The sequence below is a fragment of the Sinohyriopsis cumingii genome, chromosome 1, assembly GCF_028554795.1.
Source record: "Sinohyriopsis cumingii isolate HCF-2022 chromosome 1, ASM2855479v2, whole genome shotgun sequence".
NCBI lineage: Eukaryota > Metazoa > Mollusca > Bivalvia > Unionida > Unionidae > Sinohyriopsis > Sinohyriopsis cumingii.
In genome coordinates, this window is record NC_142961.1 from 87,262,818 (window position 1) to 87,279,304 (window position 16,487).

Below are 16,487 nucleotides of genomic sequence, written 5' to 3' on the forward strand. Positions count from 1 at the left end.
ATCTTTACATTGAAGAAACATATTAAAGCTTATTCTGTAAGCATTTAAATTAATCTGACATAATGGCATACCTTCCAACCTTCCAGGCAGTTTAGGGGATTTTATGGACTCAAAACTGTGACCCAAATAAGCTATACTGTACAACTGAGAACAAGTTATTTACTCACATAAGCCTATAGAAATGACTGGAAATGAAATCTTGAATAAAATAAAATAAAATATTTTTTCTCTCAACCATGACACTTTCAAACAAAAAAATACTTGGAAGATTGAGCACACACACAAACATGCATGCATGCATGCACACACATACATGCACACACATACATGCACACACACACTTTTATTTCAAATGGAAGATATAATACAGATAACAAAAGGAAAGTAAAGATCAGTCAAGTAAAAACAAAGCATGAGTTTTGTTAACTGGTACTAAAAACATCCAATCAGACAAAGTTGATAGTGTAAGGCACCAACGGATAAGCACTGAACAAATAATGAAATCACAGGTAAAAGGACACAGCACTGTCATCTTCGCCAGAGTTATCAATGATCTTAAATATACTCAACATTTATTAACCATCATAAATCAGAAAAAGATTGGTGATTTACATGAAAACTTTAATGCAAGGTGATCTTGACTTTCCAGTCAAAATATGATACAAAAAAGCTGTTCATCACTTTATTTTTATTACTCTGTATTTTCAATATGGATTAAAATGATTTAAGTTTATACAACAGTTTCATTTGGTCATGATAGTCACCTCCCCCTCCCCCTTTGCCACAAAGGCCCCAACCCCCAACCAACCTTCCAAACTTCAAAATGTCCAACAGCATTAACAAAATTTGAAAGGCCTCTGATGCACACCCTCACATAATGACAACCAAACAAACATTAAATAAAAAAATACTTGAAGTATCTGTCTTTGAAAGCCATTAGAAAGCATTAAGTTGTAGCTTCTGACTCTGCTGCCCTGAATAATTCATTGAAGGGTTTGGACACAGAAATTTATTATCAGAATTCATCTTTGCACTTGTTAGAGAATGGATGGTACAGTTGTTCAAACCTTTCCAAAGATCTGTTCTAATTTTCTCAAAAATGAAAAAGCTCTTTCTGCATCTGCCCAGATACAGGATGGTGTTACTATGTCAATGGATCACATATACCTCATAATGACTCATGCTTATACATAATGACTCATGTTGATACATAATGACTCATACTGATATATAATGACTCGTTTCGATACATAATGACTCATGCTGATACTTCATGACTCATTTTGATACATAATGACTCATGCTGATACCTAATGACTCATGTTGATACTTAATGACTCATATTAATAAATAATGACTCATGCTGATACATAATGGCTCATTTTGATACATAATGACTCATGCTGATACACAATGACTAATTCTGATACATAATGACTCATTTTGATACATAATGACTCATTTCAATACATAATAACTCCTGCTGATACTTAATGACTCATTTTGATACATAGTGACTCATGTTGACTGTGTTAGCAGTATGTGTATAGTATTAAATGCTCCCACATTCTGCTGCACTTCACAAAGTCAAACTCCATCAACTAGGAATTCTGAATTTTAGTTTAGCTTGGTTTTGCTTGTTTAGTAGTTGGCTCATCTGTCAACTAATAATACCTGTGTTTCAACACTTTCCCTTAAAAAAATTAATCACAACCCAGTGATACCACTCCTAACTTCATTGTTCCAACTAGCAAAATAAAATCACATTTTGCATTAAACAGACAAAGCAAAATCCAGCTTCAATGAATTCTGCCACTAATCATGAACTAGCCAATAATCTTTAAGAAAGAATTGGCTATATATTCTCATTCAAGGCAATGAAGTGTAATAACTTTTGTTTCTTTAGAACCTTCTCCAATTTACCTAAGTTCAAACAAATCAGGTTGTTCTACATTTGTACTTTACTTATGTAACTTAGCCCAATGGGCTCTTTCACAGTGATTCTAAAAGGACTCTTAACACAAAATCAACTTCGTTATTGTCAGTTTATTAATTAATCTATGGAAGAGTGGTTATTTACCTCTAACTGCCTTAAACCTTTTAATCTCCTAAATATATATATATGTCAACTGCCCACTGGAAGTAGTTTTCCATAAGCATTAAGCATGAAACTATGTGAATGATGACTATTTACTGTGGAACATATTATGGGAACTACAGACCACCTTTCTTCTGACAAATTTCATGTTTCCTCTCCTTGTTCAATAATAATTGTATACATTTTAAAAAACCTGAATCTTTCTGTACACCTGAGTGATTAGAACAACCAAATTACCACAAAATGGCATTGTAATGGTTTCATTAATATCGACTAGCTGTTTTATGTGCTGGCTTGGAAATCAAAATGGCTGGGACTATGAGGAATGGAAGGAATAGGTAGCTCATTGGGAATTCATGAAAAAGGAGATTAAATGATTAAGGTTGCATTAAAGAGGAGATTAAATGATTACGTTTACAAGCATAGCTTGGTTTATGATGGTCTTTAAGATGGTGGGGGTAGAGGTCATTGTATCTCGTTCCACTTGTTGTAAGTTCATTACGAGTATGGCCATAGTATGTTGGGCCTCTATGTTAAGAAGTGGTCCATTCTGTAAGCATGATCCCATTTAATTCCAGTGAGATTCAGGGTAGGAAAAAGGTAAGCTGTGTTGCACCCATTGAAGATTGCCATCATTATAAGATGACACTGATCACATGGTTATGATGTTTTGAACCATCTCACAGGTTTCCAAATGGAAAACCGAGGGAATACATTTGCAAGAAAAGACTTCCATAGATGCCTTGGAATTTGTAATTGACATTATAAGCAGTCCCAAAATGTCAGAAATTTGTCCGATTGTGAAAGCAATTGAAAGTAGATTCTTCCAGAGACAATGATCACCTGATGTCGCAACTGTAGACCCAGCAAGTGATGTAGAGAAAAAAGGATGACAGAACTCTGATGGAAGTGGGTGGAAAATGTCTTCAGATCAAGCCTCCAAGGCAGAATTTTACTCATCACAGTAATAATCTAATAATGACAAGGGAAATTGAGGGCCAGTTTTCATCGGTTTTGGATGAAGGTAGTGAATTTTGATGTCGCTTGTGCTACCTGCTAAATGGTTGGAGAAGAATGTTGAGGATGGCATCTCACTATATTTGCTGCACGTTATGAATAAATCCCCTTCCTTATAAGATGTTGCTAAGTAGAGGCTCCATTTGAGTGCCAGAGGTTTGAGGGCAACTAAAGTCACATCTCTCAGAGGGACCAAGATGGACATCATACGCTGTAAGTAACTAGAGGTGCTATGTGGACTAGATAGATCCTTAAGAGTACCTGTATCAACTAGACATTGTCCAAAGGAAGTGCCTGGCAGCACTCTAGACTGACCCATAAAACTTTGTCAGTAGTGATAGAAAAAAACAGAAAAGTTTGAAATTTATAGATGGAGTATACTTCCCTTTGAAGATGAAACTCCATCACTTGTTTTGAGGTAGATAGCTTCCAAACTGCTGTTATGGATTCTGTGAGGCTCTGTTTGTAGAGAGCATGCTATTTGGCATGAGTAGAAGTAGTAACTGACAAAGTCATGGGATTTGGAACCAATCCCAGAATCAAGGGGAGATCACTTTAACTGCTATCTAGGTGGGGAAACAACTTTCAGCTATTTAGCTAAAATGTTTTAACCTGGGAGGGTTGGATTTGCCAGGTAGTAGTATTTCTTGTAAAGTATTATGATTGGGTAACATATCTGAAGAAGAAATATTATTCATGTTTTAAAAGCACTACCAGATAGGGAAGTTTAAGGGTCAAAAATGATATTTTTCATATTACTTTCCTTGGTCTTGCAAGCAATTTATTGTCTTGCTGTGCTTTACTGCTCCTTGGTTATAATATTAATTCCATATCTCTGCATACATATGGCTACCAATGTTCACACATTTTGGGTGGTTTGTGTGTGGCTGCAATTTTCAAACATTTGGTAGTTTGTGTGGCTACTAAGTTTCATACATTTGGTGGTTTATGTGTGGGTACCAATTTTCATACATTTGGTGGTTTATGTGTTCGGCTACCATTTTCAATTCATTTGGTATTTTTTGTGTGGTTACCAATTTTCATAAATTTGGTGATTTATGTGTGTGGCTACCAGTTTCCATTCATTTAGTGCTCTGTGTGCATGTGGCAACCAATTTTCAAAGATTTAGTGGTTGTTGTGTGTGGCAACCAATTTTCATAGATTTTTGTGTCTGTAAAATTTGTTACACATTGAAAGACTGACAAACAGTGATCCATCTATGAATCTTCCAAGAATTCTCATACAACCAAACATTTTTCCACAAATCTGTAAAAACGGATGCCCATGAAGAAAAAAAAAGAATTCACAAAATATAAGACAAAACATTACTGGTATCAAAAACAACTTCATGCTTGGTCTCATCTTCTGCAGTAAGTATATGATTCACAAGAGTGAACACAAACTGTTGACAACATAAAGTACAATAAAGTCTAACCAAATGTCTGGCAGAATTTTCCCTCATAATCCGTCCCAAAACAGTCACACGTGGCTTCTGAATAATTGTTGACACATCTGCCATCATGGTGACAAGGGTTCTTATCAAAACAAAGGTCATAACAACTGTTCAGGACACCATCTATGGTCTCGACTGGAACATCCACTAAAGTCCCATCTGACTGCTTGTATTTCAGATTTCTCATGCAACCATGGAAATGTGGTGTTCTGACTGATGCTGTATCATTGGAGTTTAGACCTAATAAAAATAATAATAATAATAATAATAATATCAATAATAATATCAATAATAATAATAATAATAATTGTTTTCATGGTAACATAAGCAAGAGGCTGAAATTGGCTTTATATTATTTACCTGGTTTGCATAACTAAACAGTTGACAATTTCACTAACCTGAATTTTGCAATACAGTGCTTACTCTAAAAACAAAAACCTTTGTATATTATATCCCAACTATACTGTCTTCATTTTACCTATTTTACTATAGTTTCATAAAATCATTTCCAAAATGAAAGGCATAGTTGATATGCATAGACTTAAAGGCATAGTTAATATGCATAGACATAAAGACATAGTTAATATGAATAGACATAAAGGCATAGTCAATATGCATAGATATAAAGGCATAGTTAATATGCATAGAGATAAAGGCATAGTTAATATGCATAGACATAAAGACATAGTTAATATGAATAGACATAAAGGCATAGTTAATATGCATAGATATAAAGGCATAGTTAATATGCATAGACATAAAGACAGTTTATATGCATAGACATAAAAGCATAGTTAATATGCATAGACATAAAGGCATAGTTAATATGCATAGACATTCATATCTGAACTCCTCCAACTTGTTTAACCAAGTCTTAACAAAACTGGAGGAGAAATATAGCTTCTTCAGAGGTAACAAGCTCAGACAATCTGATGAACATCACTTCATTAATTGGCACAAATCTCATTACAGAACCTGTCTACAATCATTATCATGAAAGCTTACTTACTAATTTGGTGGAAAATCTAACCACAATTTGGAGTCCGGAGTGATAACAAGCTCAGCCTATCTGATACCAGACTGCATCATAAATATGTATTTATCTCACTGATAACCAGATGTATCTCATACCTTGTTATGAGAAACAAAAAATGCTACTTCAACAATGCTCACAAGGAGATTTAAATTGCAATTCAGCCAAATAAACCATTTTGCTCCAGAAACTCAGAATCTGACAGAATTAATCATGCTGCCATAACATGAGGTTAAAAATGGGAATGATTCTACTAAATTAGATTGGATGGAATTACTTCCTATTTAGGTTCCACATCACAATTTCAGATCATTCATAAATTAAAAGTGAATTCACCTATTATGTTTTAATTTAAAGCTGAATCCTGGAATCCTGATGTAAGCATGAATCAGTTTTATTTAAGCATTCAGTACGTATGAGATCACACTGGTATCTCGTTTTTCATCAAATTTTCCCTAAAGAACTGCAAACTGAGGCACTTAAATCTCCTTATGAGCATTTTTTGTTTCTCAGAATGGGGACTGGACAAAACACCAAATTTTGACTATTTTGGACACATTTTTGCTAGTTCACAAGCATGTGATTTAATTGGGTTTGGAATAATTCTGATTAAAATAAGTGGCTCTAATTAGCAACAGTAACTTGTAAATAGTTTTAAAGGAAATATATATTTTACATTTTAAATCTTTGCCAGCCCTCTACACCTAAAGTACATTTATTTAACATTTTATATTTTGCCGCCAAGGTTGAAAGTGAGTCTGACCCCATATGTGGCAAGCATTTAACAATTCAACTTCTGGACAACTCATTATTGAGATAGCAAAGGTTCAGTTTAGCATAAGAAACAATTAAGCCAGCTAGAGAAATATGATCTCAGGATGTCTCCTGTTCAGTCAGATATCAAGGGAGTATTTTAATTTGAACTTGGTGTAGTGAAAAGAAATTATTAAATATGTTGCCTTAAAGTTTGTTTGTTTGCTCTACCTACTAATTACGCAATGAAGCTGACACCCACCCAAGACAACTACAACACAATTCAGAAATGCAGATATCAGCTTCATAACACTAAGATGTATATGGGCCAGATGAATGACACTAAATGGGCCAGATGACATGGTGGAATATGAGCCAGATGAGATGATGGTATATGGGCCAGATGACATGACAGTATATGGGCCAGATGAATGACACTAAATGGGCCAGATGACATGGTGGTATATGGGCCAAATGACATGATGGTATATGGGCCAAATGACAATGGTATATGGGCCAGATGACAAGATGGTACATGGACCAGATGAGGTGATGGTATATGAGCCATATGACATGGTGTTATATGGGCCAGATGAGATGATGGTATATGGGCCAGATGACACGACAGTATATGAGCCACTTAGCATGACTTTAAGCTGTTTAGTTCACGAGTCTGAAGTCTCAATAAAAATTTGCTGTGTATTAATACAAAGCCATATTTATCTGCATCTATTTTAATCTGTGTAGGGATTACTTCACTTCTTCTTTTGTATCCCTGTTTTAAAATGACATAACTGTTGAGAATCTATCATTGATCATGAAACAAAATGGTCTATGCTGAAACTTGGCTGAATGGAGAACTAGTTCTCATGTATCTGTCCCTGACAGAAGTTACATTATACTATTTCAGAAGCCAAACGTTTTGCAAAGTATATCTGGTATACAAGTCGAAGTCACTTATTTATCTAGTCTGAATATGGGTGTCTTATGGCTTAGCAGAAACTCCCAAGGTCCAATTTAGGCACTCTGTAGTCTGTCTTGGTAGATATGTCCGATATACATGTATCGTAAGTACTATGAAAAATTACAGAGACATGCAGTCAATGTATCCATTTTTAATTAAATTAAACTGGCCATGTATCCATGCTACCCTGATAGCGACCCAAATAATGTTTCAAGACAGCCCCCATTCAACTCAACCTCTAAAGGCATTTCTGCACTTCTTTACAGTCTGTAATCAGCACTATAGTAACATTTATAATTGTGTTGGATGAATAATAATAATAATAATAATAATAATAATAATAATAATAATAATAATAATAATAAATAAATAAATAAATAAATAAATAAATAAAACAAGATAAAATCTTTATCTTATGAGGATGATGCATTAGTACAAAAACTAATCCCCAATTAATCGGCCATCAATTATTTATGTAACATACAGGCAAATATATCAAGTACAGCTTCGAAACAAAATTTATTTTTAAAAGAGCAATAAAGTATATATACAGCACACAGTATATTCTGTACACAAACATGCATGACTGACACACACACATGTACCAACACACACACATAAGCAAACACCTGAGACATTTTATAGAATATGTACACTGTACATAAAAAATATATAACAAAGTTGGCCATAACTTGTTTAACACATTATTTGGATTTCATACTAAACACATTTAATTATTTGTTAATTTTCATCCTTAAAATTATATTAAAGACCCCTAGACTGTGATTTAATTAGATTTAGATGATTTACTTTGTAGTGCTTTCAACATGGCTTGATGAGGACAAAGAATTGAGGATGAATTTGACACCCAGCTTAACACTGTTATCTGAATCCCATCTGAATTCATTCATTGACTATTCAAATAAGAAAACTCTGTCTCTGTCTCAGCTTACCATATCAATATACCTTGCCAATAATCCAAGTTATTTAACATCTTTATAAGACTATTTCACTAGTTTTATCAAAATCTGCTCAGAATATAGTTGCTCGATTGTCACCAACTCAACCAATCAGATGTGAGGTCACATCATTAAATATGCATGAATTTTACTCACAATCATCTACTACCAAGATCCTGATGACACAGACTTATTTACCAAGTTTGATTAAAACCTTATTTTAAAACAATACCATCTCTGGAGTAATAAAAAATTTCCATATTAGGTCTTACTCATAATAAAAATCATCCAAGTTCTTGACAATATTAGCCTATTTACCAAATTTTATTAAAATTGGGAAAGAAAAGGTCTCTTAAGTGATAAGCTCTGCCAATTATATACAGAATCACTTCATTTATATACACGGATCTTACTTTTAATAGAAAGCATGATGTATCTTGATGATATAATCCTATTTACCGATTCTGATAACAATATTATCAGAATCTGAGGTGCAGAAATGGTGGTAAGCTCAACCAATCACATACATACTTACTACATTAATATGAACTGATCTGGGTATTAACTGTCCTCATTCAAGATCTTAGTGATTTAAGCCTACTGACCAAGTTTGATCAAAACTGGATCAGGAACAGAGTCTCTAGAGTGTTAACAACTCAGCTAATCACAAGCAATCCAAAATATGGTTTCCAAAGTGGTAACAAGCTTAGGCAATCAGATACAAGATAACCTCATTAAAATGTAAATTTTGATCATCATTGAACCCATCCAATGTTTTGTTGACATAAGACCATTATCAAATTTGACCAAACGTGGATTCAGCCAAACGGATGCAAAATCACTTGATTACTATCTTGCTCATTACTGAAATCATTTAAGACTCTGAAAATATAAACCCACAATCCAAATTTGATTGCAATTCGATTGGAAATATGGATTCCAGGGTGGTAACAAGCAATTGTTGACAGACTGATGACACACATCACACAACGCACAAAGGACACTTGGCCGTTATCATAAGCTCACTTGACCTTTTACACATTACAGGCAGGTGAGCTAAAAAATCATATTTGTATGCATTTGGTAGATAACTTCTGTAAGAATTAGGATAACATCTGGTTTCCTGTATACATGCATTTCATTTGGGAGATCTCTGATGATCTGCAAATCCTTCCCTGCAATCTGGCAATGTTTGTACACAAGATAACTAGACATAATCTCTGTGTTATTGCTACAAATGGTGGGATAATTCAAACTTGGGAAAGATTTACAATAATAATTCATTTTGACCAAACGTTCAAATTTGCTTCAAAACAAGAAGCCAGTTGTTTACAACAACTTAGTTGTTCAGAACTCAAGCTGACATTTAAAATACAGTACTATTTTCATCATTAGTCGTCCAATTTTGTCAAATAATGACATCATTGCTGGAATTGTTAAATGTCACATTGTTTTAAACTTAAAAGGTTTATGACATGAATGTAATGTTGTGAACAATATACAAATTGGCCTTTGGTGGTAGATATATGAACAAACGACTCATAAATATAAGATAGGCTATAATTCCATGCATATTTTTTTTTCAAAGTCAGTGGAAATCATTTTATGTTTGATAAACTCTTAAGACTGGATGACCTCAGATTTGCAGTAATAACTAAACAAAAATATTTTTGACAGCATGCCTGGTTAGCTGACTCTGGCACATCAGTAATGAAAGTTCTAAATAAAGAGTCCTATAATCTTTGTATACATAAATCATCTCCAAACAATGGCTACCCTAACATTTATTGATACAAATTTAACAAAGAATATTTGCACATTTTTCTTATCTTTATATAGAAATTATAACTGGTCCCAGTCCTACAAAAAATTATTTTAGCATAAAATGTATCACCTACTTCCCAATATACACCTTCGAAGGCACATGATAAAATACTTAAAGAAAAAAGAGGTCTAAGTGGACCTCATATCATTCACCTGGCTTACATAACAGTTGACCATTTTTCCAAACAGTCTCATGTGGTATTGTAAGAATGTGATAATGAACCAAACAGATAAAAACTATAGCTAAACAAGTGGTAACAAGCTGAATGTGATGTAAAATCACCTCATTTAACGCATAATAATCCTGATAACTTTAGAAATTGTCCAAGAATTATGACTTCTAGAATGATAACAATCTTTGTCAATTGCTAGCAATATTTCCTCATAGATATGGACTGAACTGCTCATTATGTAAATGGTTAAAGATCTTGATGATATATTTTAGTATGATAAAAATTGGATTAAATAAATATGGCTTCCAGAACAGTAACAAGCTCAGCCAGATACGTCATTACAGTATATACTCACTTATAAATCAAGACAAACTGCAAACTACAAAGATCACAATGCATATCATAATTCACCTGCAGATCTGGGTATATTTTGTTTGTTCTACTGATTACTCCTAAGAAACTGCAAAGATCCAGATCTGCTTGGTACATTATGCTATGGCAGATCTAGGTCTGTACAGTTTGCATTTGGACTCATCTTATAAGTGATTATATAAAATAACATGCATGCATCTTGCTAATTACTGAACCCATCCAAGATTTCAATCATCACTTGAGTGGCAACAAACCAAGACAATTAGAAGTAAGATCACATTAATATGCATGCATCTTGCTAATTACTGAACCCATACAATATTTTAATGATATAGACTTGAGTGGCAACAAGCCAAGACAATTAGAAGTAAGATCTCATTAATATGCATGGATTTTGCTAATTACTAAACCCATCCAAGATTTCAATCATCATTTGAGTGGCAACAAGCCAAGACAATTAGAAGTAACATCACATTAATAGGCTTGGAACTTGCTAATTACTGAACCCATCCAAGATTTCAATCATCATTTGAGTGGCAACAAGCCAAGACAATTAGAAATAAGATCACATTAATATGCATGGATCTTGCTAATTACTGAACCCATACAATATTTTAATGATATAGACTTGAGTGGCAACAAGCCAAGACAATCAGAAGTAAGATCTCATTAATAGGCTTGGAACTTGCTAATTACTGAACCCATACAATATTTTAATGATATAGACTTGAGTGGCAACAAGCCAAGACAATCAGAAGTAAGATCACATTAATAGGCTTGGAACTTGCTAATTAGTGAACCCATCCAAGATTTCAATCATCACTTGAGTGGCAACAAGCCAAGACAATTAGAAGTAAGATCACATTAATATGCATGGATCTTGCTAATTAGTGAACCCATTCAAGATTTTACTCATCACTTGAGTGGCAACAAGCCAAGACAATCAGAAGTAAGATCACATTAATATGCATGGATCTTGCTAACTACTGAACCCATCCAAGATCTGAATGATATACACTTGAGTGGCAACAAGCCAAGACAATCAGAAGTAAGATCACATTAATATGCATGGATCTTGCTAATTACTGAACTCATCCAATATTTTAATGATATACACTTGAGTGGCAACAAGCCAAGACAATCAGAAGTAAGATCACATTAATATGCATGGATCTTGCTAATTACTGAACTCATCCAATATTTTAATGATATACACTTGAGTGGCAACAAGCCAAGACAATCAGAAACAAGATCACATTAATATGCATGGATCTTTATTAATGAACACGTGTATACAAACATTTGTTTGCAAAACAAATCCTGAGAACAGTTATTGTTTTCAGAATACCAGATGGATAACATTATTTGAACAGCTACCACTGTCACCACAGAGACAAATCCTCTGACATCTGACAAAATCTCTAAAGGGGAAATAGATTTTAAAAAATCTGAGGACCTTCAGTACAGGGTCCATAGGAACCCAGTTAAGCCAAGCCCAGGAAGAAGACAACAATCTCACTTCATTTTTCATTCACTCTTATCACTCTCAAATCCTATTTTAATATTACAGAACAGGCAGTCCAGACTGTATTCATAATCCTGCAAGAAATGGTGGAAGCTGGTCTAAAATCTCAAGGCATATAGATGAAGATGTTGGATGATTCCAGTGTGAGATTCAGAACTGAGGCTGAGATAATAATTGACTCCTGTGAGTGAGCATCAGTGCTGGCTCCACCAACAGTTCCAGTAAGATGGGAAATGCTGGGTTGGTTGGCTATCAAATCACATCACAATTCTCTGTCAACATCTTGTTTATGAATCTATGTTAACAAAGGGAATGCATATCCCCACAGCCCATCCCTCTTTAATGCTGGTGCATCCGCTATGAAAGCCAGAGGGGTCTGGAGCTGGGGGCACAATATCTGAAGGACTCACGGTACTAATTCAACTCCAATAGGAAACATATGGAAACACTATCATATTCAAAATTCAATAACTTACAATTTTTGGGTGCTGATGATAAGACCTATAATTCTCCATGCACATCTAACCTTGGTGCAAGCTTATGTGTGGAGAACACCATATGAGCCGCGGCATTTTGTTTACATACATGTGCATGAAACATGTTATTGATTCTGCACCAAATGAATCAGGTGCTACTTTCATTACTGAGTACTCCTGAATCAAGCCTGTAAAAATGCTAAAATTGCATCAGTAGAAATTTGTCTATATTTTTGTTTAAATTACATATAGGATAAGCTCTCGAAAGATATTTTTTTACTAAAATTTTAATTTTCATTATTAACCAATTATGGACCAACAAACCCGTAAATACTCTATTATTTCTTCACCCATTTCTAGACTGGTTCACAGTTCTTCCATATAATTAGTACCGTGTGTCCTATAACCAGATTTAAATTTTTTAGAAAAAGTTGTATTTTACTTATTGATATTGGAGCATAATTGTAAGAAAGAATTGGCCATGCTTGTGCATGGATAATAGTGCAATAGCATTTTATGTGATACCAATGTCTATAGCTAAATTGCATCCGCATTACATGTTGCTGTGTTGTATTGTACTTATTATTGGCTTATTCTTGTTATTAAAATAATTGTTTTCTGCCTTTGTATCTTCATGTTATCTTTCTATGGCATGCATGCTACATAAAAGAAACACAAGCATGCTGACATTAGCAAGTATGACATCACAGGGTATCAAATTACACAACGCATTGTATTTTCATCTCTCACTGGCTATAAGACAAGTTTTAAATGTTTTAAATTTCAAAATTGCATTTCTTTTCTTGCTGACTCTCACAGAAATAAGATGCAGTGCATCCCTATTCACATCAATCAAACAAAACAAATAAGTGTGCCACATGACAGGTCAAAATGATAAGAGGCCATTGCCATTTTGTGACTAAAACAAATACACACACCCATGAAGCATCAAGAGATGCTGACATTCCAAACTTATTTAAACTATCATATCATGTGATTCATCACCCTCAAATCTTAATAAAAAGGTATAAAAACCAAAGAAAAGTTCCATAAGCTTTATTATACTGAATAATTAAATAACAGAGTGCTACTTTTTAGTATAAAACTATGGGGAAGGTTGAGGAAGCAAAGAATAGACAGAGCAATTTCTTCAAGCCTGGTAATGTTCCCCACAACAAGGGGGAAAATGTGCATCAACCCAAAAGACACAGCCACATGAAATCTGTTACATAAGGACAACAAGAGACAAATTTGAAAAAGCTATCCAAAGTTTCTATAATGCTGACATTGATGTTGGAGACAGAAAGCCTATGTACAAACTGCTGCGGCTCAAGCTAATAAGTAAGCTGGAGGTGGAGAAATATGTGAAAAACTTTGCGATGCCAAGACAAGTCCATGTTTCTATGCAATATTCAGACACTGATAAAACTTATCACTGCATAAACTACTTGTTAAATTTAAGTAATAGAATTGAATTGCATATTAAAGTTGTCTAATACATAAATCTATACCAACATTTACCCAAAACTCATAAAAAGTTAAGAAAAAGTCTCAAAATCATTACTGTGGCTACTTTCCACTATAAGCAGTGTTAAATTACTTACTTTTTAATATAAAGCTGAAAAAATGCATACATTATTGAACAAAAGAGAAACAAAGCAAACATTGCAATCACTCAATTACAGTCAAAGGGGAGGTAATACACCTTGATTTGGCAAACCAAATAGCAAGCTCTAATTTACAGCTAAATGATTCCTTACTATTACTTGATGGTAAGAACAGAGCAATGTAGGTTTTATAAATAGCTTTTGTTTCAAATATGAAGCCATATTTCTGACATGAAGCTTGTTTTCATCTATTCACAACAACATATCTGGTGAACAAAACACATATCGCTTAGTGCACACAGGAAAAAATGCTGAGATGTGGTATAATGTGTTCCGAGAGCACCAGTTCCAACACCCTGACTATAAAGGTTTTCTATCATGGGACTTGGTACATGAAGAAAAAAGAGGTCTGGTGTGGTGGGAGACAGCAATATGTTCACCATGCAGTTATACATCAAGAATGTTTCAACTGTATAAAGAGATGCCGAAGACAGGATGGGGAAGAAAAACTGCCTGTGTAAATAATGCAATACAGATAGGATTTTTGCAGACTTATATTGGGAATGAAGGGTTGAAAACTATTCTTTTAAGTGAAAATGTCCCTCCCTGCTCCCTCAACAAAAGGGATGCAGTAAAGTTCCAATACTGTTTGCCAAAAAATTTAATGTACCAATATGAGAACAAAGCTGAACACAGAATAGGTGTCAAGGAGTTTAATTCTATGATAAGAAATAAGACAGATATAACTGATATTCAATGTGACTCAACATATAATAATGCAATTTACAGGTTGAGGCAATGAAGCATGTGCAGTTTTGTGCACAGTCCTTGATTTTTACAATGTTCTCTGCTTTAATCTGCTGAATGTGTCTCTAAAGTTAAATGATCAGTATTGATACATAAGTGATTGTGACATAAGTGGCTTACATTTAAAATCTTTCCCCTACCCCCTTTTGTGGAATTGTTGCATGTGTTACATGGTTTTTAACCATATAGGCCAATCTGTGGGCACCATCATATGAAATTCTGCCATCAGGCCATACTATGCTCTTTTCCCCATGGCCTTAGCTATCTACTGCCACTGTCCAGTGTATAAAACCATTCCCATCTGTGTTTTGTGTAGATTTTTTCTCCAAAATCACATGCAAACCATGAAAAAAAGACTCCATTATGATTGTCATATGCAAAAACCACCAAAATGATACTCTGGATGCACATGGTAACCATGGAAACAACAAGCTCCTATTATGGTATAGGTCGCATATAGGACTCACGGTACTAATTCAACTCAAATAGGAAACATATGGAAACACTATCATATTCAAAATTCAATAACTTACAATTTCTGGGTGCTGATGATGAGACCTATAATTCTCCATGCACATCTAACCTTGGTGCAAGCTTATGTGTGGAGAACACCATATGAGCCGCGGAATTTTGTTTACATACATGTGCATGAAACACATGTTATTGATTCTGCACCAAATGAATCAGGTGCTACTTTCATTATTGAGTACTCCTGAGTCAAGCCTGTAAAAATGCTAAAATTGCATCAGTAGAAATTTGTCTATATTTTTTTTTAATTACATATAGGATAAGCTCTCGAAAGATACTTTTACTAAAATTTTAATTTTCATTTTTAACCAATTATGGACCAACAAACCTGTAAATACTCTATTATTTCTTCACCCATTTCTAGACTGGTTCACAGTTCTTCCATATAATTAGTACCGTGTGTCCTGAAAGACGAGCATTCAGTCTTGTGGCATTTTAACAAGTCCATGTGTGGACAGTCCCAAAACATGAGCACTCTGTTTTGAATGTCTACATGAACAGTCCTTTGTGCATGGGTTACCAATTCTTTCAGAGAAAGCAAATGTGCCAGGAAATTGAGTTTTCCCTGTATATACCTGCATTTTGCTTTGATAAAATCTGGCAGGACATACTCCACTATATGTCAGGGCAGAGGAACAAGTTCCTCTTGCTTGTGTTTGTAAGCCACCACTGTGGTGATGTCTGACACATGTATCATATAGCAATATGTTAACATTGACTAGAACATCTGAAGCACCTGAAAACTACTTTTGGTTGCAGTAAATTGCTACTCATAGTCAAGAAATGTAGAGGACCAAAAGCCTGTTGCTTGATGATCCTCCAGATGTGCTCTCCAGCCTTACTCATGTATAAAGTCTCTTCAGAGGAGGCAGGGCATGCTAGAGGAATCTCCTGGTT

General features: G+C 34.4%; 1 protein-coding gene across 1 annotated transcript in view; it reads right to left on the reverse strand.

Moving 5' to 3' along the window:
* LOC149807292 (axotactin-like) overlaps nucleotides 1–16,487 on the reverse strand; it is a 228,898-nt gene that overhangs the window by 139,181 nt on the left and 73,230 nt on the right. The window contains exon 4 of the mRNA XM_089964906.1: nucleotides 4,552–4,809. Within this exon, the coding sequence (XP_089821032.1) occupies nucleotides 4,552–4,809 (258 nt within the window). The remainder of the gene's footprint in view (nucleotides 1–4,551; nucleotides 4,810–16,487) is intronic.